The sequence below is a fragment of the Ambystoma mexicanum genome, chromosome 10 (genome assembly GCF_040938575.1).
Source record: "Ambystoma mexicanum isolate Mex_15411 chromosome 10, UKY_AmexF1_1, whole genome shotgun sequence".
NCBI lineage: Eukaryota > Metazoa > Chordata > Amphibia > Caudata > Ambystomatidae > Ambystoma > Ambystoma mexicanum.
The window spans coordinates 917284818-917309431 of record NC_090932.1 but is presented as its reverse complement, the minus strand read 5'-3'; the positions used below and the strand labels follow the sequence as shown (position 1 = coordinate 917309431).

Below are 24614 nucleotides of genomic sequence, written 5' to 3'. Positions count from 1 at the left end.
CATTTCATGATCACTGTTTTTTTTTTAATGACAGTCAAAGTTTCAGCAACTGCAAATAAGTTAGAATCCAAATAGATGTAATCTATGATGGTTTCTAGGGAATCTCTTCTCCAAGTCGGTTGGGGAGGAATGTCGCCTGGGAGGAATCCATTTGTCATCTTCATGTTAACAACATTCATGAGAGTCTGCCATCTGAGTGCTGCTGGTGTCATCATAGATGCGTCAGTGGCGAAGCAGTGTATATTTAAGTCGCATAATAATATAATATTGGTGATTGTATTTGTTTGTGCAATGAGAGTATAAATACTTTCTAAATCAAGAAAAAGATTCTCCAGCTTTATTTCTATTGGATTCAAATATATGTTGACTAGTGTGATTATATGAGTGGTAAACATGATTTTTACTAATTGCATATAATGATTTGGCGCCACCCATGGGAGGATCGATGGTCCTGTGCTTATTTTGACTACCACAAGAACGCTAGAAGTTGGTCTTCCTTTGTTGGACCTCATGGCAGCAAGCAAAACAATGTGATGATTGTCCCAGATAGGAACATCTACAAGCCAAGTTTATTGTAGAGCTACTATGTCGTAGCTACTCAAGTGATTTTGGGAGTTGCCTATCAGATGCGTGAAGCCCCACATATTTCAACTAGCTAAGGATAATCATCATAGATTTTGAGTTTTAGATAGTTATGCGGTAACATGTTTGCAAGGACAAGAAGCAATGTGATTTAGATTATGCTATTCAGTCCTTGATGAAAAGGTCCTAGGATTCACTGAAATAAATGGAGTAACATTAGCCCATCTATGGCTTGAATAGTTCGAAAGAGCCTAAGGCACCATTGATGTTGGGTCGAGCAGATCGATGATGAAGCCTAGAGCAAAGAGTTCAGGTTTTGCTTGCCAAATGGCATTTAATACAATTCCTGATCTCATCTAGAGTCTTATCTTAGAGAGATCTCTCTTGTCAAAGAATTTGACTTGATCCAAGTCAGTTGAACATAAGTCCTCCAGGCTAGGAATTTCAGAAAATATTGCTAAGATACTAGATCTGTTAAGGTCATAAGTTGGATATGGATGAGAGCGACAATTCATGATCAAATGATGATGCTTTTTGTGAGAGTTGGTGAGTTTGTCTAATTCAGAGGTATTAGTTATACGTAGGTGGGTTGCAGATGAGTTGCATGAATTTACAGATGTAGCCGCAGGTATCAGTTTAAACTTGTGCTTCTGTTTATGATCCACACAAGGTGGTGCTTCACCTCTTTTAGCTTTGAGCATGAGACGAGTGATCATATTTAGTCGAAGTACGCTTACCTCTGTTAGATTCAGTTCTGGAGGTGGTGCCCTGATCATGAGGAGAGTGACCATATTGTGTTGACATATACAAGTTTACCACTTTGCGAATTTCAGTGCAGCATTGTTCAATGGTCTGTTGGTCAAAATTTATCAGTGTAGGAACAGCACTAGTAAGTGTCTTTTTGCCGATTTCTTGATTGGAGCTGAATTCACCAAAGGGCAAGGGGGGAATTTGTTATTGTTCTTCTACAACCAAAATGTTTCTAGAGCCAAAACCTCATTCCTTACAGAAAGAATCTCTTGATCAAGTTAGCACAAATGTGTGGGTGGATGAGAGTGAGTGTCATGTTGTGCAGGGAGGGAGTGTAGGCGTGTTGTTTGATAAGATAGGAGTATACAAGATTTCGCAATCTGCGGTTCGTTTAGTCTGAGAGACTGCTTCTAAGATATCTTGTGATGTTTCGGAGGGGAAATCAGCCGGTGAGCATAAAAAGCCAGCTGTCACTAAGGAGTCTGGAATTCCGATCATGGTGGTATCATTAGAATTAGACAATGGGGGCATTGTTGAGCTCAAAATAACGTTCGATTGGATAGCTGACAGGGGGGCAGTGTTTGACTGACAGAATTGTCTAATCTCGGGGGATTGTTTTTTTCTTTCGTGACACAGTTCGATTGGGGAATTCTAATAGCCGCTACTGATGCAGCAGAGTTACGGAGTGGTGATTCTTTGGACTCTGCAGACATATTGCGATGTTTAGATGATTTCGGCATGTCTGACTTCAAGGTATATTTAGTCTTGGACATGACCAAAGTCCAGCAATTTGTCCATGCGGCAAAGACAGGAAAATTGTTCTTACCTAAAGAATGATCAGAATAGCGTAGGAAGTCGCTTGCAACTTGCCACTCGGCCAAATGGCTAAGTAGTACTTCCGGTACTTTGCTCTGTGCTCACATCTTTCGATATACGATTAGATAGGCATTTTTCAAACTCAATTTAAGTTCAATAAACACCATTTAACTGATCACATGTGTCTGTCTTACAGTTTGATACCATGCCTTCCTAAGATATGGTGTCAGAGTGGGATGCGACGCAATTGAGACAAATTGGGGAATTCCAGAAGCTTAGTCATCGAGCCTCAGATCCCTCTATCACCACAAAAGAATCCATAGGCTTTGACATTTGTAGCAGCAGGGATGCTATTATCCCTCCAGGGAAAAGGGGAATGATTACCACAGACTTAGTCTTGATACCCCCTCCTGGGTGTTATACAAGATTGGCTCCAAATTGTATCCTGGAATTTCGGTCTAGATGTCCTAGCAGGCGTCATAGATCTCGACTTCCAGGGAGACAAAGTTTCTTCTACAGAACCATGGCAAAATTCCATTTTAAGTACATCCTTGTGACAAAATTGCACAGGGAATTCTTGAAAGGGCTCTATTCCCCTGTTTTATAGAGAGTGAACCAGAATATTCTGAGAGAGGTACCTTAGGCTTTGGAGAAGCTGATGAACCATCTACCACTGAGGCAAAAAGGAAAGAAGAACCTACCATCCTTCCCGACCTAGCCTTCGCCCTGCAACATGATCCAGCACTCACATAGGCTTTCTTGCAGGTGATTCCTGAAGGGGAAGGATTAGAAAAGCAATGTCCCTTTTTCTTCCTAAGGCAAGGATTACTGTACAGAAAGGAAACATCCACAGAATGCAGTTAGTAATCTCCAAAACACATCGGAAGATTGTGCTAGAGATTGCACATTCTCATTTGACAGGGGGACACTTAGAACAATCTAAGACCCAGGCGCACATCAGTGGGAAGTTTTACCGCCCAGGTATCCATGCTGATATAAAGAACTTCACTCAGACATGTGAAATATGTCAGAAAACCAGTACACATATTCCCTTGCCTGCCCCTCTGATCCCTTTACCAATAAAAGAAGTCCCTTTTTCCCGGCTTGGGATGGAGATCATTGGACCATTGTAAACCTCTAGACTGGGTAACAAATATGTCCTTGTAATCATTGATTATGCTACCAGATACCCTGAGGCATACCCTATGTGGAACAACACAACACAGCAGATGTTAAAACATCTATTGCCATATTATTCCAGAGTTGGTTTTCCTAAGGACATTCTAACGGACCAGGGATCCAATTTTATGAGCAAACTCATGGGTGAAGTCAAGGAATTGCTACATATTGCCACCTTAAGAACCTCTGTTTATCACCCTCAAAAAGACGCATTGGTATAAAGATGTAATAAAACACTTAAAATCACCCTAAGAAAGTTGGTAGATAAGGACGGGAAGGACTGGGATCGCATGATCCCCTGGGCCCTTTTTGCAGTAAAAAAGACCTCTCAGGCACCCACTGGATTCTGTCCTTTCGAACTACTTTATGATAGAGAACCAAGAGATATCTTAGACATGCTCCGGGAGACCTGTGAAGAAAAGAGAAGAAACAACTATTCCCTTTCACAAACCAGCTACCAGATTGCGAGAGCATACAAGACTTGTTCTAAAAATCTAGTCTATACCCACCTGGAAAAAGCACAAGCACAACAAAAGTCCACCTACGACAAAAAGGTACACTTAAGATAGTTTTTTTCAAAAGTACAAAAAATTATTACCTACCTCTGAAAATAAACTCGTCTCAAAGTGGCATGGGCCGTATGAAATATTGGAACGAACAGGGATAAAAGGTAGCCCAACCTGACAGGAAACAAAAGACCCATCTCTACCACGTAAATATCTTAAAAAAGTGGAAGTAAAATACTTCCGCAGCCACGGCCACATTACTATCTTGTTTGGTACCAGAAGAAACGGATAACATCTAGTCAACAACAAGACAACCACAGCCACATTACTTTCTTGTTTGGTACCAGAAGAAACGGATAACATTGAATTCATTCCCCAAGAGTTTTCTAGTCAACAACAACAAGATTTAGTTACAACATTCCCCAATGTATTATGTGAGAAACCAGAGAGAGTGCAAGGCACTTATCATTATATCCGAACTCCAAAGGGAAAAGTGGACCATTTGAAACCATATAGACTCCCGGAAGCCCATAGACCGATAGTGGTTGAGGAAGTGAACAAAAACCTAAGGGCAAATATTATTGAACCTTCTTCAAGCCCATGGTCCTCCCCTATAGTTCTGGTCACAAAACCTGATAATTCCTGGAGGTTTTGCATAGACTTCAGACCGGTCAATGCCATCTCCGACTTCGATGACTATCCCATTCTGCGCATCAACGAATTGATTGATAAACTCTGAAATGCCACCTTCCTATCAACCCTAGACTTAACCGAGGGATACTGGCAGGTCCTAGTATATGGACCTGATAAGGAAAATATATCTTTCTCGATGCCCCTGGGACTATTCTAGTTCAAGAGAGAGGGGCGAGAGTGCACAGCTTACTTTCTTAATAGTGTATTTCGTTTTCAATGGAATGTTATTTTGTTAATAAATATATTAATGGGGTGCAGCCCACTATCATGTGCCACCGTGTTGGGCACAGAAAATGAACATGGAGAAAAAGAGACCGAGGCAAAAGTGCCTTCGGTGTGGGCCGCACACCCTTGATTCCCACTAAGGGTTAATCGATTTCTTTTGTGATCGTTATTCAGTTAATAAAATCCAACTTCAATCGTAATTCACAGATGTGTATATTTTTTAATTTTTCAATTGCTGTGTTTATAAAGCTCATAAAAAATTGTGCTTAATTGGTTAAACTTCACCAAAAAAGCTAATTATCTCAATTGAGGCAAAACAGAAAACCCATCTGGCTAATGCATTTCGGATTGTATCCTTCGTCAGAGCCAGGTTAGTACTCTGGCTGCACCGAGTTCTCAACCGACACAGCCAACAACACGCGCGCACAGTCAACATTCGTAGACTCCACACGTTAAGCCCGATGAGGATGAGACAGCGATATCACGATTTCCTAATTGCATTTCAGGACCTTTCTGTTTTGCCTCAATTGAGATAATTAGCTTTTTTGGTGAAGTTTAACCAATTAAGCACAATTTTTTATGAGCTTTATAAACACAGCAATTGAAAAATTAAAAAATATACACATCTGTGAATTACGATTGAAGTTGGATTTTATTAACTGAATAACGATCACAAAAGAAATCGATTAACCCTTAGTGGGAATCAAGGGTGTGCGGCCCACACCGAAGGCACTTTTGCCTCGGTCTCTTTTTCTCCACTATTCTAGTTCAAGTCATCCCTTTTAGTTTACACAGGGCCCCCGTCACTTTCCAATGGCTTATGGACAGGGTTTTACAGTCCTACTCCGATTTATGTCGGGCTTATATTGACGACATAGTAATTTATGGTAAGACTTGGGAAGACCATCTTTTTCACCTCTTTACTATTATGAGAGCCCTCAGAGAAGCTGGATTAACTGCCAATCCATCCAAATGTAAGCTGGCCCAATCAGCTGTGAAATACCTCAGCTTCTTTGTAGGGATTGGCAGTGTCCAGCCTCAAACAAGAAAAACCAAGAGAGACCTCTGAACATTTATAGGGTTAATCAGTTATTACCGTAGGTTTATCCTAAATTTCCCAGACATAACAGGTAGGTTGACAGATAAAAGAGCGCCGAACCACAGATTATACAAACCCTGTGCCAGAATCTGATCCTAAAGGTCGTAGATTTTTCAAAAGAGTTTGTATTACAAACAGGCGCCTCTCTTACATGGTTAGGAGCCGTTTTGGAACAAGTTTGTGATGTATAAGAACACCCTATCCTATTCACTAGTCAAGAAACAAAAAAACAAAAAACAACCGAGTTTGAATTGGAGGCCCTTGCCATCAAATGGGCCGTCACCCATCTAAGATACTACCTGCTAGGAAGAAAGTTCACTCTCGTCACAAATCACTCTCCATTAGTATGGATAAGCCAACGAAAGGACACCAACACTCGAGTCATGCAATGGTTCCTGGACCTGCAACCCTACTGTTTTACTGTGGCACACCGAAAAGGTAAAGACCAAGGGAACGTCTATTTCTTTTCTCGGTTTCCCTGTGAAACAGATGCGGCTACATCGCATAGGGGAAGGGCATGTGAGAAACCAGAAGGTGTTTCACCCACCAGTATCCAGGGATCTGTCATCCAGGTGGCCAGGACACAGCCATCGCTTTTGGATCCAGTTCCTGGGGATGGACCAGTGTGGGAGGATCACCTGAATGAGCGTTCTTCAGGGAGTGGGACACCAGATGGTGAGACACGGTATCCCATTCACTGTAACACCTTTACCCCATCCTACCCGGTAGGATATTTAGGAACTTTACCCCCCACACTTTTTCACGGACAGCACACTCTAAGAGAAAACAGACTAACACTCAAGCCATCTACCGGACATGTCCCAATACTATGGTCAGGCAATTATCGACAATCACTCATACCTGACTTCCAGTACACTTCCCCACAGAGATAAAAGGCAGAGCACGAGAGTACACTCTGAGTGAGGCAAAGCACACAAGAAAACAGCAGTTCCAAGATGGCAGTTTAACGAGAGGAGAAAGACGGTGAAACAGTAAGGGGTCGCAAGGAGAGGAGTTCCCTTGACCTCTTTGACAAGAAACCGTTACTTCCACGAAACCTCGAGCCAAAGCGTACGACCAGGCAACCAGGCTGAAGAATCCTGCATTGTGTCTCGCAGGCTCTCCTGCGTCAGTAATCAAGGCAGGGATAATCTCCAGCCACTGTGGTACTGTGCTTGGCTCCAAGAACAAAGCTGCTTCAGTAGCCAAGGTTGCAAGCAACACCATTGTATGGTGAGCGCTGGAATGAACATTGTAAAAACGTGTGTAATAAGAGACGCAAATGAAGTTAAACTGCTGATGAGTGATTGAACTTTAAAGCAAGCTACAATAACTTTGACAGAGTGGTCCGGCACTGCGTGGGTGCTCAATCAAAGGTCTCTGTAAGGTACCGAGCTGAGAAATTATAAAAGTAGATGAATTTTGTCTGAGCCCAACAGAGGGAGATGAAACGAAAAAATGTAACACAAAGTGGTTCTGCGATGGGTCAAGTCAAATCCTGCGCACAGTCGAAAGTCTTCGATTTCGATGAGGTAGAGAAAGTTTTGAAAAGTACATGAATTTGGTCCGAGCGCGACAGAGGGAGATCAATCGAAAGCTTTGTGTTAAAGTGGGTCTGAGCCTGGCAGAGGGGGGCCCAGGGTGAATCGAAAATCACCCAAGAAGCTGTACATAAGAATCCTGAGGAGAAAGGAACTTTTGAATGTTTGTTTGTCGCATCAGGCCCTCTGAAGTAAGAGCCTTTGAATGGCAAAGAGACTTTGACATAGAAGGCCCTGATACTAAAATTCAAACTGCATCCTTGTGCTAGAGAAGCCAGAAATGGTGCTAAGCTTGAGTGTGCCGCCTTGTCCCATGCTTAAAACATGAGGAAGGGAAACCAACCGTTCTTGTATTTTGTAACTGTATATATCGACTTGTCATTTTATGCCTTGTTGTAACCTAAGCTTGAAGCCTTCTTGTACCCTATGCGCCCTGATACCTTTGGGTCTGGTGCCTTATAAATACATAAATAAACAAACAATATCCTGACATCATTTCTTGAACAATTTTCTTTTGCATAACCTTGTTTCCCACACTACGACTGAGTTATTATTTGATGGTCGTAGCTTGCTCCCATCTTTAGATATAGGATTAGATCAGTATTTTTCAAACCTGATTGAAATTCAAAAAACACCCTTGAACTGTGATCACTTTTGTCTGTCTTACTGCTCGATACATGCCTTCCATACACAGCCTTCTTGGATCCTGTTTGCTTCGCATCTGTGAGCAGTGAGCCTCAAGCTGGGATCCAACGTTCTCTCCCGAATGCTTTCCTACCACACTGCAGCTTCTGATTTTAAAGGTCCAGCGCACTTCAAGGTTTGGAAAACAACCAGTTTGCTTGTTGTTCTTTGAGCTCTTGTCAATCTTCATCAACTCCTTCATCCTCTCCTTCGTCTCAGTACTTGAGGTTTTATGGGAGCTGAAATCCACATATTTTATTGGATTTCTGGAATGATGTTCAAACGTTTTAGACGGAGGAACATCAGAAACAGGAGATGTTATATGTGTATTGTGTATGTTTGGGGTATAAATGGGATTTTGACTAGAGTGACAAAAAGGAAGGGGTTTTTGACTTTTACAATAGGTGGGGATTTGTGGTATGACAAGCCCTCAAGAACTTGGGTAGTATAAGGTCTTCAGAAGAGAGAGGAAAATACTGCATCTCATCTGATGGAGTCCCCCATCTCGCCCTGACAGCTGTCTCCTCCCACGTGATCCCCCCTCATTTATCCATCTGCAGGGCCAGGATCAGATAGTGACTGCCTTCCCCTGGCCAAATGGAAGAAGGCCACTGCCGGAGCTTCAGTGACGACTCCCCTGGATTCACACAGTGCTCTATAATTTTTATTCAACCGGTCCCTTTTTGCCAGTGCGACGCAGAGGTTTTGCATCAGTAATAGACCATTTTATCAAATATCTTCCAAAATGAGGATTGGAATAATACTCTTCCTTACTCTTTTCATCCTATGGTACACAACCCCTTCGTTTTGTTCTATAGTGAGTAAGTCGAACAACTTGGCTGCTTTTGCCATTGTGGTAGAAAAAGATCCAATTTCATTGGGGTCTCTAGGCTTATGTTCTTTAGGTTCTCCACCCACGTGTATGAGGTACTCAAACTCATCTGACCTAGAAGAGCAAATTGATGCTGTATGTGGATGAACCTCTTCCTGTCACTAGGAGTCGGAATTCGATTTTTTTTATTGGAATCAGCAGCACTGTTCCACCATCTTTTACTGTATGGGTGTCAGGAGGCAGTACCCCCAGACCAGTCTGATCAGTCTGCTTCAGCGTGTGACTTGGTGGGGGCTGTGGTATTGGGAGAATCTCTGACACGTAGCTTGACGCTCTGTGAACAACATTTTAAGTGTATGAAGAATATCTACTGATAAAGAATAGGCCTGCGGTTGCGATGTTTGCAATGTTGCACGCTTTTGTTGTCGAATAGGTTCGGGTCTGGATCTTTCGTCTTCCAATTCCTGTTCCTCTTCATCAGAAAATAAAACGTATTGGCCCTCAAACTCAGAATTAACCTCATTTTAAAGGATGTACTTAGTTGGGACTTCTGAGGACTCTAAGAGAATGGAAGGGACATATGGACGCAGTCAGAGCAGGTCCAGCCAAGGCACTTGGTAGGCATAAAACCAGCTCTGTGGGTTCTGCATTGCCCTTTGCCATAGTTGTTGGTATCTTACATGGTGTAGCAAACCTCATAAGAGAATGTATCACTGATGGTTACAAGGACTGGATCGTTGAAAGAGTTGCTATTGATGAGGTGAGTGGACAGGGCTGTCATTATCACATAGATTATCTGTCATGATAGCTGTTGACTTGGTGGTCACATACCTGGTTGTCAACAAGGTTGTTCACAACTTTGCTGGTCTTTGTATCATCGGTTACACGATGAAAAGGGATGACTCATCAACCATGACTTAGACATTGGCGGTTTCATTTATGACTCTTTCACTGCAGAGCGCTTAGATGAACCTTTCTTATCCTGGGTTAGGGTCTCACCCTTCACCCCCTGACCCTGAACACTTTTCTTCAAAAGACCATGCCATCTTGGACAGGACCACCTTTGCCAGATAACCTGCCAACTCATGGAGAGGCAGAGCATCATATGGATGCCAGGTATGAGGTGTCAGTACCCTAGTCCAATATGGCCACCAGGTCTCTTTGTCTACTTCTCAATGTCTAATTTGAATACAAGACTAGCAGATCTGACAGGATTCTATATCATGATCTGAGACAATCAACACTCTTTGGGTTTGCCTTCAACATACAATTTGTTTAGCTTGAGGGTGAGGCACCATTTGAACAAACTTCATGATCTTGTCACCTTCAGCCATGGTAAGGTGTAGGATTCACACTTCACAAGGACTCTAACAGTGAGGAGTTACAGGAGACAAGCCCCCTTTTCTTGGGAATAGGCGGTCAGTGGAAATGTTCCCAGACCCCCAAAAATATTGAATATCTTATCTTGTTTTGCACAAAGATGTTTGAAGCCGCAGATAGTTAAAGAAGTTAAACAAAGTGCAATCACCAATTTTAAAAGTGTGGTGAAGACTCAAAGGTGGCCTCCAGGGGTCGATCTAACAGTATGGATGCCTGTTGGCTGATTGCCGAAAAGCCTCAAAAGAAGACCAAAAGAGCACAGCTTCCTGTTCATGTACATTTTACCTACTTTGTTAATGTTCCAACGATTACTATTCAACAGCATATGAATGAATGTTAAATATCCAATGCTGGAGGACATTGTTTTTGTGGAATGGTTCTTTTATTTTTGTCCCTTTGCCCCTAGAGCACATGACAGAACAGGGTTGGTGGGTTGGGGGGGGGGGGGGGGGGTGTGTGTGTGTGTGTGTGTGTGTGTGTGTGTGTGTGTGTGTGTGTGTGTGTGTGTGTGTGTGTGTGTGTGTGTGTGTGTGTGTGTGTGTGTGTGTGTGTGTGTGTGTGTGTGTGTGTGTGTGTGTGTGTGTGTGTGTGTGTGTGTGTGTGTGTGTGTGTGTGTGTGTGTGTGTGTGTGTGTGTGTGTGTGTGTGTGTGTGTGTGTGTGTGTGTGTGTGTGTGTGTGTGTGTGTGTGTGTGTGTGTGTGTGTGTGTGTGTGTGTGTGTGTGTGTGTGTGTGTGTGTGTGTGTAATTTCAAAGAATGCTTTACATTTTCTGTTCTCCAACGTCAGTGTGCATAATTAAATAGGTGTGTGTGTGCTTGAGTTGTTTCTGTATTGGGGTAAGTGGATGCTTTTGTGCATTTTGCACAATCATTTTTTATTTTGTTCTTTCCCTACAGACCCTACTAGACATTACTGAAGAGGTGAGAGTGTGTTATTGTGTGCTTCCTTATGTGTGTCTGTGCAGGTCTGTGTGTGTATGTCAGTGTGTATTGGGGCAGCAGGCTTTTTTGCTCTTTACAAAATATTTTTCATTTCATTCTGTCCCTCCAACTCTACTGTGCATGTACAGTGGCAGATCATTTTGTGCGTTTTGAGGAATATTTTTAATTTTGCAGTATATCTTTCATTTTGTTTTTCCCTTCTGACCCTACTACAAGTGACTGACTAGGAGGAGTCTGTGCTGGGAGCTGTAGATGTGTTTTTCTAAATATATTTCATTTAGCTTTATATTTGGTATTCCATATGTCCATGCTATGCATATTGCTCAAGTTCTTAAATATCAATACACTTTGACAGCCTTACAAAGTGAATCTGTCCAGTTTGGCTGGGCTGATATTGGACATTTTTGCAGCATGCACAACTTGAACCTGAATCTCGAAAACTGAAGTGGAAACTGTTGAGATGAACAAGTTACTTCTTACCTTGTAACGTTCTTTCGACGGGATGTTCCTCCGACGTATTCCTCATCTTAGATATCTCCTTCCAGCTCTGCTGGCCTCGGAAAAAATGTTCTCTCTAGAGGGCGCTGCGCGTCGACGTCCTCCGAGTCGATGTCCCTCGACAGCCGCCGTATCGACGTCGACGTCATCCTGCCTATAAAGGCCGCGCGCAGCGTCCATTGCTCAGTTCCGTTTTGTAGCCCACAATAATACTTTCTGGACTAAACTAATCAGCCTGAAGGAGCGTAAACTGCAACAACAAGGGAAGTAGAACTGCGGGGATGGATGGGAGGGTCGATGAGGAATACGTCGGAGGAACATCCCGTCGAAAGAACGTTACAAGGTAAGAAGTAACTTGTTCTTCGAAGGGATTGTGTCCTCCGACCTATTCCTCATCTTAGATAGGCTCCCATAGCAGTATTCTATTATCGGAGGAGGGAGTACTGACTTCACGCTGTCTTCTATTGATGAATAGAATGCAGTACAGCCCTTCCAAACCTAGTCTCTTGACTGGAGGAGGAATCCAAATTGTAAAAACGTGTAAAGGTATGGACAGACGACCATGTAGCGGCCGCACAGATGTCTTTAACCGGCACGCCTCTTTTGAGGGCCGATGACCTCTGGTCGTATGAGCCCTAAGGTTTTGAGGGGGCTCTTTCCCTGCCAGTTTATAACATTCCAGAATGGCTAGAATGATCCATCTGGAAATGGTCTGCTTAGTTATTGGTAACCCCAGCTTGTGACCTGCGTAACCTACAAACAGCTGGTCTGCCTGTCTTATCCTGGCTAGTCTACTGATGTAAAAACTTAAAGCCCTCCTAGGGTCTAGCCTGTGTAACCTCTCTTCCTCTTTCCCCGGGTGAGGAGGAGGATAGAAAGATGGTAGGGTAATCTTCTGAGTGATATGGAATTCAGAAACCACCTTTGGGAGGAAGTTAGGCTTCACTTGCAGGACAACTTTGTCTTTGTGAAATATTGTGTGAGGGGGTTTACAAGAAAGAGCTTGTAATTCGCTCACCCTTCTAGCAGATGTAAGTGCTATTAATAAAACAGTTTTAAGGGTAAGGAATCTTAACGAACAAGAATGGAGAGGTTCGAAAGGTGTGCCCATCAGGAAAGTTAGTACTAAGTTTAAATCCCATAGGGGAACTTGGAATGGTCTTGGGGGATAAACATTGGTTAACCCCTTTAGAAACTGTATTACCAAGGGTAATTTGAAATAGGATGGTTCTTCCGCAGTACGCTTAAAGATGGATAGCGCTGCGAGATAGCCCTTAATGGTGCCAACTTGAAGGCCTGAATTTGCCAAATATAGTAGGAAGGACAAAACCATTGGTGTACCACATGAAAAAGGGTCGATATTCTGTTCTATACACCAGCTGCAAAATCTGTTCCAACAGCAGCGGTATAAAGACTTTGTTGCTGGCCTCCTTGCCGAAAGCAACACCTCCATAACATCATCAGGGAGGTCCCAATCCTTGTACCTCAGCCTTTCAGAAGCCAAGCGTGAAGGTTGAGGGTTTTGATGTCTGGATGGAGAACCTAACCTCCCTTCTGTGAGAGTAGGTTCTCTCTGAGTGGAAGTCGAATTGGAGGGCAGATGGACAAGTCTAGAAGGTCCGGGTACCACGTTCTCCTGGCCCAATCCGGGGCAATTAGGATCATGGTTCGCCGGAATCTTCTCAACCTCCTGATCATTTGAGGAATGACAGGGACCGGTGGGAACGCGTACAGAAGCGGAAACTCCCAGTCCACTATGAACGCGTCTCCCAGAGCTCCTCTCGGGGGAAATTCCCTTGAGCAGAACAGGTCGCATTTCCTGTTTAGGCTTGTGGCGAACAGATCTACCTGAGGGGTTCCCCAAAGGGCGAAGATCTCTTGAAGGACTTCCTGAGCTAGCTCCCACTCGTGGGAGACTGTGTTCTGCCTGCTCAGAGCGTCCGCTGTCAAGTTCTTCTCTCCGGCTAGGTGAACTGCCGATAGAGAGATTCCTTCTTGGATTGCCCAAAACCAGAGCTGCATCGCCTCTCTGCACAGGGGTAGTGATCCTACGCCTCCTCTTTTGTTGAGGTAATGAATGGCCACCGTGTTGTCCGTCATTATCAGGACGTTCTTCCCTTGTACAGCTGGCAGGAACGCCTTCAGCGCAAGTCTGATGGCTCTCAGCTCTAACAGGTTGATATGTAGTCTGGACTCCGATGGAGACCAACGACCGCTGATGGTCAAGTCGTTGGTGTGGGCTCCCCACCCCGTGAGTGAGGCATCCGTGACTACTGTTATCTCCGGCCAGGGTTGCCAAAACTGTTCTCCTTTCAGAATGTTCTCCTGACAGGCCCACCACTGAAGGTCTCGAGCCACCCTGCCGGGAACCTGAAGAAGATCTGTCATTCTCCCTGAGAATTGTGACCACTGAGTCCTCAGTGCCCACTGGAGGGATCTCATTCTCAGGCGATCCTCTGGCACTAGGAAAATGCAGGATGCCATGAGGCCTAGCAACCTCAAAAAGTCGAAGGCTGGGAGACGTTGGGCATGTTGGAACTTGGTAACCATCTGTAGAATATCTTGAGCATTCACCTCTGGTGGCGAGGCTTTTCCCAGAGAAGTGTCCAGGATCGCTCCTATGAACTGGAGTCTCTGCGATGGTATCATTTGTGACTTCTTTAAATTGAGGGAGAAGCCCAGTCTGTGAAGGAAGTGGCACATGTGATTTAGCTGGATCTGAGCTTGTTCCGAAGAAACAGCCCTGATCAACCAATCGTCCAGGTAGGGGTAGACGTGAATCCCTTCCCTCCTTAGACTTGCAGCCACTACCGACATTAACTTGGTGAAGACCCTCGGGGCGGAGGTCAGCCCAAATGGCAGCACTCGAAATTGATAGTGAGAGTTGCCAATTGCGAACCTCAGGTATTTCCTGTGTTTGAGATGGATAGGCACATGGAAATAAGCGTCCTGAAGGTCCAGAGATACCAACCAGTCCTGGAACTGAAGGGCCTGGAGGATCTGAGAAAGAGTGACCATCTTGAATTTGTCTTTTCTGAGGAATTTGTTCAATTCTCGCAAGTCCAAGATGGGTCTCAGTCCTCCGTCTTTCTTTGGAATGAGAAAGTAAGGGGAGTACCAGCCCTTGTTCCTCTCCGCTACAGGTACCGGTTCTATGGCACCTTTCTCTAGCAGGTCCAAAATTTCCTGCAAGAGGAGCGGATCTGGAGCTTTCTGACAGCTGATCCCTGGTGGATGACTCTGAGGTATACATAGGAAAGGCAGGCAGTAACCTTGGGCAACTGTTTCCAATGCCCAAGCATCTGACGTGATAGCCTGCCATCCCACCAGATGTTGAGTCAACCTGCCTCCTACAGGTGTCCTGCGAGGGAAGTCCTCAGAGTGGTTTTGGGGCGGCTGATGCAGATGCCGATGGTAAAGAGGCACCTGCTGTTGCTGCGGCTTTTGAATGTCTACCCCGTCCACCTCGGGTAGTTCTTCTTTGTCCCCTTTGAGCCGGTCGTCCTCTACCTCTTCCGAATGCGGAGTAGAAGCGAAAAGACTTGCCCCTCACAGAGGTTCCTGTGGGACGAAAGGGAGTCTGACGGATTGCAGCTCCTAGGGATTTTGCTGCTGCTTTTGAAGTTTGCAGTTTCTCTAAACTGTCATCCGCCTTTTTCCCGAACAAAGAAGAGCCATCGAATGGCATGTTCAAGAGCCTGGCTTGCACATCTGGGGCAAAACCAGACTTTCTCAACCAAGCGAATCTCCTGGTTGATGTACTTGCCGCCATTGCTCTGCTGATACTGTCAGCCGAATCAATGCCCGTCTGGAGGGATTCGCACATAGCGTCTTTACCGTCCTGTATAATATTCAGGAACGCATCCCTTTCTTCTCCCTCCGGGATGCAGTCAGCCGCTGTAGAAGCACACTCCCAAAGTGTATGGCTGAACCTAGCAAGGGTGCAAGTAGCATTAACAGATTTTAACGCCATGCTACATGCTGAAAAGACTTTCTTTGCCATAGCATCATATTTTTTATCGACCCTGTCCTGTGGGACGGTAGGATAAGCCGTCTTGACATCGGTAGAGGATGCTGCCTGTACCACCAGACTTTCTGGGGATGGGTGTTTAGACAAAAACTCCGGGTCTGTAGAAGATACCCTGTACTTTGTAGACAGTTTTTTATTTACTGCTGGTACGACATCTGGGGTTTCCCAGTTTGTCATGATCTTCCTCTGAAGAGCTTTATGAAAAGGCACCACAGGATCCTCCTGTGGGCCTTTGTCAAGAATATCCGTGAGGTCATCTTGTTGGAAAGATTGTGAAGGTGCAGACCACCCCCTGAACTCTGTGATCCTGGCCATTAAGGCTCTATAGGGGGTTTCAGCATGCTCCCCCGGGTCTGGCCTAGCAAACTCCACCTCAGGGGAAGTGTCTAACCCACTTGCCTCATGTAAGGAATCATGAAGATCCTTTAACCTGCGTTCTTCAGAGGAAAATTCCTCTCTAATTGGGGTTACAGGTCCCTGCAACTCAAATGTGTCTTCCTGTTCAGACAATTCACCCTCTTCCAAAATTGAGGACATAGTTCTCAATTGTTCTGAACTCAAACCAACACATGTGATGAACAACTAGCACTACTATCTCTGGATGCCATTAAGGCGTTTGACTCCATATACTGGGAGTGGCTTATAGCGGTTTTGGAGGGATTCGGAATTGGCCAAAGGTTCATCAAATGGGTTAAGATCCTATATAACAACCCGAGGGCTAGGCTTAAATCTGGGAAATACGTGTCGGAAGCCTGGGACATCCAAAGGGGCACTAGGCAGGGCTGCCCACTCTCTCCCATGCTTTACGTCCTGGGATTGGAACCCATAGCAATTTATCTTAGAAAGCAGTTCTTCGATGCGGGGATTAGACTGGCAGGAATAGACCACATCATCTCAATATATGCCGACGATGTCCTGATATACGTAAATAACCCCCATAAGAATGTCCCGACAATATTGGATGTTCTTGACAATTATGCCAAATACTCTGGCATTAAATTCAGCAAAACCAAATCCTGCTTGTTCCCACTAGCGGGATTGAAAAATAGAAGTACTGATGAACTTCCCAAGGTGGGCGTCGAGTGGCGGACGACGGCTTTCCGTTACCTTGGGATCCTGGTAATGCACACCCCGGAGCTGATGCATGAGCACAATACGAAGGCTGCGGTACCCATACTTCGGAAATCCATAAAATTCTGGGCAAAGCTCCCATTGTCTATACTAGGAAGGGCCTCAATAGCTAAAATGATCATTCTCCCCAGATTCCTATACGGATTTCAAAATGTGCACTTCTACATCACAAAACCCTTCTTCCAACTCCTTGACGCAATAATCAAGGAATTCCTGTGGGGAAATGGCAGACACCGGGTGGCCTTATCCACGCTGGTCCTGCCGTACGAGCAGGGCGGAATTCAACTACCAAGCTTAGAAAAATACTACCTGGCGGCCCAACTGAGCCATGTATCCAAATGGCTAGCAGACGATGTCACTTCCGAGTCCCCCCTGCTGCAAGCGCTGATAAAGCCGCTTCGGCTGAAAGAACTGATCTGGGCCCCTAAAAACCTTATGTGCAGACCACCATTCCTGGCAGAACTGGGCAAGAAAATATGGCACAGAGCCATGATGATCCAGCATCTGAAACAACCATACTTCCAAGAAGTGCCGATATTGTCTGGCCTGAACGAAACAGACGCTAGCCTGAACAACATCAGATCGTGGGAAAGGAAGGGGCTATACACTTGGGGCGACCTTTACATGGACGGCACATTTAGAGAATTTACCGAAATACGGGAGAAGGAAGATATCCACGCCGGACAATTCCTGTGGTACCAAAAGCTCCGGAACATAGCCCGATCGAGATGGGCCACCTGGCCTGAAGAACCGGAGGCTGATCCCTTCTTGACATTGATGTACAACCTGAACGATGGTGGGAAGGTGGTATCACAGATATACAGTATTTTGCGCAACATCCCCAACCCTCGAAGCGAAGCAATGAGGACCCGTTGGCAAACGGACATGGGACAGGAAATGTCTGACAGCGAATGGCTCAGGGCATTGTCGTTCCCGAAGGAGGTGTCAAGGAACCAGAGATTCCGATTAATACAAATCAATGTGCTGTACCGCACCTACCTGACCCCGAGTAAAATAGCAAAGTTTAATAAGACCAATCAAGCACAATGTAACTGGTGCGGGACGGAAGGAGCAGATCTGATTCATATGCTATGGAACTGTGTTAAGACACAAACTCTCTGGGCAAAGGTAAAGCAGACCTGCGAAGCAGCTGAAGTTACAAGATACAAATGGACCCCAGCAGAATGCCTCCTGGGCAGCTACCCCAGGCTAGCTAAACTTAAACACGCTGTGAAATTGATGGACCTGTTATGTATAACAGCCAAAAGGACCATCGCCATGGCATGGAAAAAACCTGCGGGTCCGAGTTGCAAAGCTTGGCGCATCGAACTGGAAAGGTGGGCAAACGCTGAAACCAGAGCCTGGGAAGACAGCATAGCCAGATCCACTGAAGAATCAAGCATGGCACTGGAGGCATGGAAAGACACTATGTCTAAAATACTTCGATCCTCCGATGATAAACCCCCTTGAACAATGAACCCGAATACCCTATTGACCCACTAGAATGGACAAATACCGGAATACGGCCCCCCGTCAACCAGGCCATCTCAGGAAAGATTCCCGATGACCCCCCAAAGCCGGGTTGACCACCCACCCCCCCTCCAGAGACAGACTAACCTCCAGCTATCCCCCATAAGGAGACAGTTAATGTTATTTTGTTGTATAAATGTTGTTGGCCGTTTTTGAATATAATGGCATGTTAACCGCAAGTAAATCAGTCAACCTGAGTTAAGGACCTGACCAATGAAAATGTACAATGCATATAACCACAAATGCCAATAAATAAATTTTTAAAATAAAAATAAAGGGAGTAAATCCCATTTCCAAGGCAGAGGGTGCCGAACTTGTCATTATCGGCCTCGAAAACGTCGATGTCGTCGACGCCGACGTCGAAGGCTTCGAGCATGGCATCGAAAACAAAGGCGGAGGCCTCGAAGACCTCGACAGAATTGGAATTCTACTCGACAATCTCAAAGCCATCGACGTCGAGGACCTGGGGATAGTCACTGGGTGTGTCGTAACCGTGACTTTTCTTGGCGTCGACGCCGGTGTCGAAGCTGGCGTCGAGTCGACAGACCCGTGTGTTGAAGGTCCCTTCGACAACGGCGTCGAAGACATCGACCTCGGCGTCGACGGAACCCTCGTCGACGGCGTCGACGGAACCTTCGAGGAAGGTTTGGAGGTCATAGTCCTACTCGAGGGTTCGAGACGCGCTCGAGAGGTTTCCTTCGCCGGGTACTGCGACTCGCGGCGTTTTTGACCTTCGGGTCTTTCGACCAGAGCATCGCTCTCAGCAGTCTTCGAGAGGGTCGAGGCCGCTTTCTCGAAGATGCTCATCATATTTTTGCGGAATTCCTCCCATTCAGCCCGGGAACTCTGTTTCGTGGGGCAAGGGATTATTTTTGGCGAAACAGAGGAAGACGGAGAAGGGGATCTTCGACGTCTCCTCTTCGAGTGCTTCGATCTCGAGGAGTGATGAGACCCACTCCGAGACCTGGAGCGCGAATGGTGACGAGGAGATGAGTGTCTCGACTTCGTCGACGAAGAAGAAGCTTTAAAAGTCTTACCTTTCTCCAGCTTTCCCCTACGCTCCTTCAGGGCCTTAGCTGTCATGGACATACAGTCCTCGCATTCCGAACAATGGTGTTCAGCTCTCAAACACCACAGACAAACTCTGTGAGGGTCAGTCAGCGACATCTTTTTCCCACAATCTCGGCATTTTTTGAAGCCGGATCGAGGAGTTGTCGGTTCCGACGAGGAAGCCATCGAGTACGGATCGAATGACTCGAGGTAAATAGGATTAATCTGACAAGAACTGAGCAACGGTATTCCGAGGCACTGAGTAAGCGCGGAAAAACGGAACTGAAACGGACGCTGCGCGCGGCCTTTATAGGCAGGATGACGTCGACGTCGATACGGCAGCTGTCGAGGGACATCGACTCGGAGGATGTCGATGCGCAGCGCCCTCTAGAGAGAAAACATTTTCCGAGGCCAGCAGAGCTGGAAGGAGATATCTAAGATGAGGAATACCTCGGAGGACACAATCCATTCTAAATTAATTTTGAGCTACAGTTCATTTCAGCCTCTAAGGAACTCGCCATGCAACAATTTTATTTTGAGCAATCATTTTAGGCCAAATATGGCATCCGCATTTAAATGCAAATTCGTTAGATGAATTACATGCCAAATTTGGTGAACTTTCATGGCAAGATCAAATGTTACATAAGAATTTTCCCGTGTAACATTTGGCATAACCTTAAGTATGCTATTGCAGTCGTGAACTATGTATATATTTAAAAACATTCAGAAAGTCATTTACAGCGCTTTGATGGACTTGGTGAGCGCTACATAAAAGTTCCGGACCGGTCTACACATGGATTTGATTTCAAAGGATGAGGCATCCATTAGATACATGTGCTTTTGATACAGACTTGAAGAGAAAGCATGCCCAGAGAGCAAAACGACTGCAAACCAATCACATTCACTAAATAGCAATTACACTTAGTTCTGCAGCACTCACGAATCAATACAGTTGAAGCTCAAACCATGTTCAGGGCCAATGCCACCCACATGGAAAGGGGTCACAATATTAAATTGCCCCATTTGCATGAATGCATTTCACACAGCACAAACTCTAATAAATCTTACATTTGTGAGCACAATTTAATTATGACCTCTTGAATAAGCACCTGCTACAGAAGGAACATAGAATGTACAGTATCAACATTTCTGCACAGGAGAATTTGAATCACCAAGTAAGCAACTGGAATCTTGCCATCCTATTATATCCGTAGGGAATTGTTTTGCACTCCTTACCTGAATATCTTCCTGAAGCTCCTTAATCTGTCTCCGTTTGTATCTGTACTTTTCTTCTGCAGCTCTTTTCTGTTCTTCTAATTTAATTTTGTCTTCGTATTCTTCACCTGAAAATGAAATGTTATATATGAATAGTATCCTGCACAGAACTAAATATGTTTAGAAATGGAATTGTATATCTTGGTCACATGTTTCAAATGCCTTTTGTTCAACTGTCACTGACATGACCTCAATAAAGGAAAGGGCTCTCCTGGGTGGTGCAAGGAGCGATTACTCAACATCTACATTATTGCAACCAGTTGTTTTGGGGCAACATTCACTAATTATGTTGGATGTCACATTTTCTGGGCAACACCTTCTAGTGTCAAACAACCTTTAACAAGAACGTTAACCTTTATCACTACAATCAGAGCGATTTTAGTTGAGGAAACGTCCCTTCAATTAAATGCCACTGATTTTTCACATGTTTTGATTACTGCAATAGATAAAAGTTTTAGTGCAAAAATAAAAGAAGAACTAGCTGGTAATACTGTTCAAGGTCCCATTACGAGTTGGGGCAGATTTTGTTCTGCAGGAAAGCTCTGAATATAAATGACTACCACCTTCTCTGTCAGTTTTCCTTAAAAGTCACCAAATTCAGAGTTAGCATCAGGTTCAGCACTCATGCAATAACATTCCTGGAATATTGCCGGCAACATACCACAGTTTTATTTTGTTTTTTTCATCAGAGAGAAGGATGCCCATCTTCAACCGTTTATAGGGGCCTAATCTAAAGCCTTGCTTCACTGTATTGAAGGGCAGCACCTGCACTTGCATTCTCTACAGCAAAAAAGTAAATTAATCAGTTTGAGTCAAATTTCAAATGTTTTCCTCCACCTCTGAGGTGGTAGCAAAATCACTGATTTCTATTTGGGAAACCCGACTCAATTGAATACCACCAAAGCTATTTCCCATTTCACATGTGAATCGGATCATGCAGTAAAACTGGCCACATTTGCCAAATACTGCTGTTTTATTGTCAGAAGGATAATTTAGGTGCTTTGTACCAGATCAGTGCTTTCTTGAATATCTCCACAGCCTTTTAAATTCCTTAAACATTTAAGAAGAAACAATTATGCCCACCACATAGATGAACTGCAGCGCTGCATGTGATTTACGTTCCCAACTGTTCTTGCAAGAAACAGATGGAACAACGCAATCTAAGGAATATGAGACAAGCGATATTGGTAGGGATTGTTAATTTTCAAGGGTATGCGTGCATTTCATTAGTCAGATGGACTATGTCCATATTTCACTGTTTGGTAAGAATGTTTAGTAAGAGAAAAAAGAGTCATACTTGGTTCTCCTGACCACATAACATATGAGTGGTGCTGATGCCAACTAATGGGAGACCAGAGGGATGGGGATAAAACCAGAGAGTATATTGTATTACGTTTCATTTATAAAACCATGCTGATTGTTTCTGGATATTTACAAGAAGACAAAGAGCATGGCACAGAAGGCAACAATGGAAAATATCCTGTGCATCATCTGAGGGTCCTACCTCAAATGCGCATTTCTCCCTGGACCTACAACACTCAGGACCCTACCTGAAAGTCTAGAAGCCAATCTGAGCACCCCAATTGGCTCCCAGAGGATCTTGTGACACACTACCTCCCTTGTTATTGAGTCTCCCTAAGGTGCCCAGCTCAGACATCTGCAGCTGGAGGCCAAAAGTAGCTGAGGACAACTCCCTGTTTGGGCCAGATAGGACCAGAAAGGACCTATGGCCAAGGATGATGCTCATGCTAGGACTTTGCTTTGCATGCCCTTTGCTCAACTCTAGCTTCCGCAATTAGGGATTCTGTAATTCAGTAACTTCATTCACTGTAAAACTGATGCTACAATTAAGATCCAAGGAACATCTATGTCTTAGGCCCGTTACCTGTCTTTGGTTACCTATAGCCTATTCCAAGCCAACACAAGTCACAACTGCTCCTTTCCAGACAGCAACAGCTTTTCCACCCTTCTCTTTCCATACACCCCCAATGCCTCTCCCTCTTGGGCTGCACACTTCTTTTTTTAAAAAAAAGCCACTCCCCAGTGTTCCTCGTTACTTTGTAGTTCGATCTGACCCTGAAGAGTCAATGTAGGTCCAAAAGCCTGAGGCGCTGCGGTCGCCATCCAATCCTGAAGTCATCCCTGAGAAAGGCCAGCATTTCCCCCCCACTCCCTTGCAAAGTCCTGCAAAGCGTTGTTCACGGCATATGTTGCCCATTCCATAGCAACTATTTCCCATATTTTGCACAGCCATTCCTGAAATGTCGGTATAACCCGAGCTTTTCCAATTCTGGGCAATCAGTGTCATTCCTGCTATGGTGAGCATTACCTACGCTCTTTCTCTAGATCTCGGTTCCCTTGCCATATCGTCATGTGCAATGCCCAACAGAGTCAATTCCGGGGGTCTACTTTTCCCTTGTCCAAATGCCTGCTCTTGGGCTTGCCGGATTTCCTCCCAAAAGGGCTCTATTTTTGGGCATCTCCACCAAATATGTTCTGCTGTGCCCTCCGCCCCACACCCTCGCCAGCAGTCACCCGATGTCCCTGTGTATATTCTATGTGGGCAGGCTGAGGTGTAGTGCCACCAGTAAATTATTTTGTACCACGCCTCCTGCGTTTCAGATGCTCTGGCTAATTTCAGAATTTTCCTCCATAACTTCTCCCGCCCCCTCTTCTCCATTCCCCTTCCTAGAATTCGTTCCCATTTACCCATGAAGGCCCAACTTTGCCTCGGGGTGGCCTCATCTAAAATCTTACATAACTGTGAGATCAACCCTTTTGAGCCATCGTTGGCAGTTAGAAATGTATCCAACGTGGTTGGTCCTCTGGTAGCCGCATCATTGTTTTCTGGGTGTATGTTATCTTTGTATGTTATCGGCTCCCTTTGTCTTGCTGCTCTGAGAATGTCCTCTTTTTGTGCATACCTCATAAAGGCCGCCAACACGTCTCTTGGTCTAGCATTCAGGTTTTTGTTGAGGCGGCCCACTCTGTTAACTCTGTTTAGCTCAATCTTATCCAGTGTGACCTCCCCCAGCAAGTCTGCGTATATTTCCTGGATTGTCTCCTTTAAGTCTCTATCCTGGACTGTCTTCGGCAGAAGCTTTAGCCTAATGTGGATCCGTCTGGATCTGTTTTCCAAATCTTCCATTCTGATCTCTAGATTCCGTGTTGCTGTGTCCAATCTGTCAATTGCTTCGCTGTTCTCCGTTGTCTCTTTACTCACTTCCTGTAGGCCTCTTTCCACCAGGTCAGTTCTCTCCCCCAATTAGCCTATTTCCTGCTTTATTTCGGACAGTGCCCGATTTATATCCGACCTTATCAGTTGGAATTGATCTTGGAATGTCCTTGCCAGAGTGGTTTGCAGGGAGAGCATTTCCCCATGTAGGTCCTGTCCGGAAATTTGTAAGGCCAGATTTGGCTCATCGGATTGGCCCTGTTCTAAGGCTCCTTCTTGTTGACACCTTCGCTCTTCAGGGGTATCCTTATTTGCCCACATCATTATGAGGGGGCCCGAAGTATCAGCCTATGAGAGCTAGCTCTTGTTTGATCTGTTCTTGTTTTTGGCGGCCATGTTCATAAAACCCTGCTGAAGGAGCGTTGATTGATCATCGTTACTACTATGGCAAAGCCCCTGTCTGCATGTCCCCTCTCCACTCTTTTCAAAGGGGTTCTCCTTTTCTTGTCTGTAGGTACAGCAGCCTTGGCCCTTTCTGGCGTGGTTGCTCCATTCTGCTGAGTGCCTATATTCTTTAAGCTTGCATCCCTCCTATCAACAAACTCTTATGGTAGCAGTGAATGTCTTTCATTCTTCCTTTCGTTTTATATCACAGCCTCTTTTGAGCCGGCGGATTCTCTGTTCGGAGTTTCTGTTC

At 44.9% G+C, this 24614-nt stretch overlaps 1 protein-coding gene across 1 annotated transcript in view; it reads right to left on the bottom strand.

Annotated features, from left to right (window-relative positions):
- The window catches only part of CCDC39 (coiled-coil domain 39 molecular ruler complex subunit), a 933141-nt gene that overhangs the window by 322731 nt on the left and 585796 nt on the right, over positions 1-24614 (bottom strand). The window contains exon 16 of the mRNA XM_069618669.1: positions 20704-20810. Within this exon, the coding sequence (XP_069474770.1) occupies positions 20704-20810 (107 nt within the window). The remainder of the gene's footprint in view (positions 1-20703; positions 20811-24614) is intronic.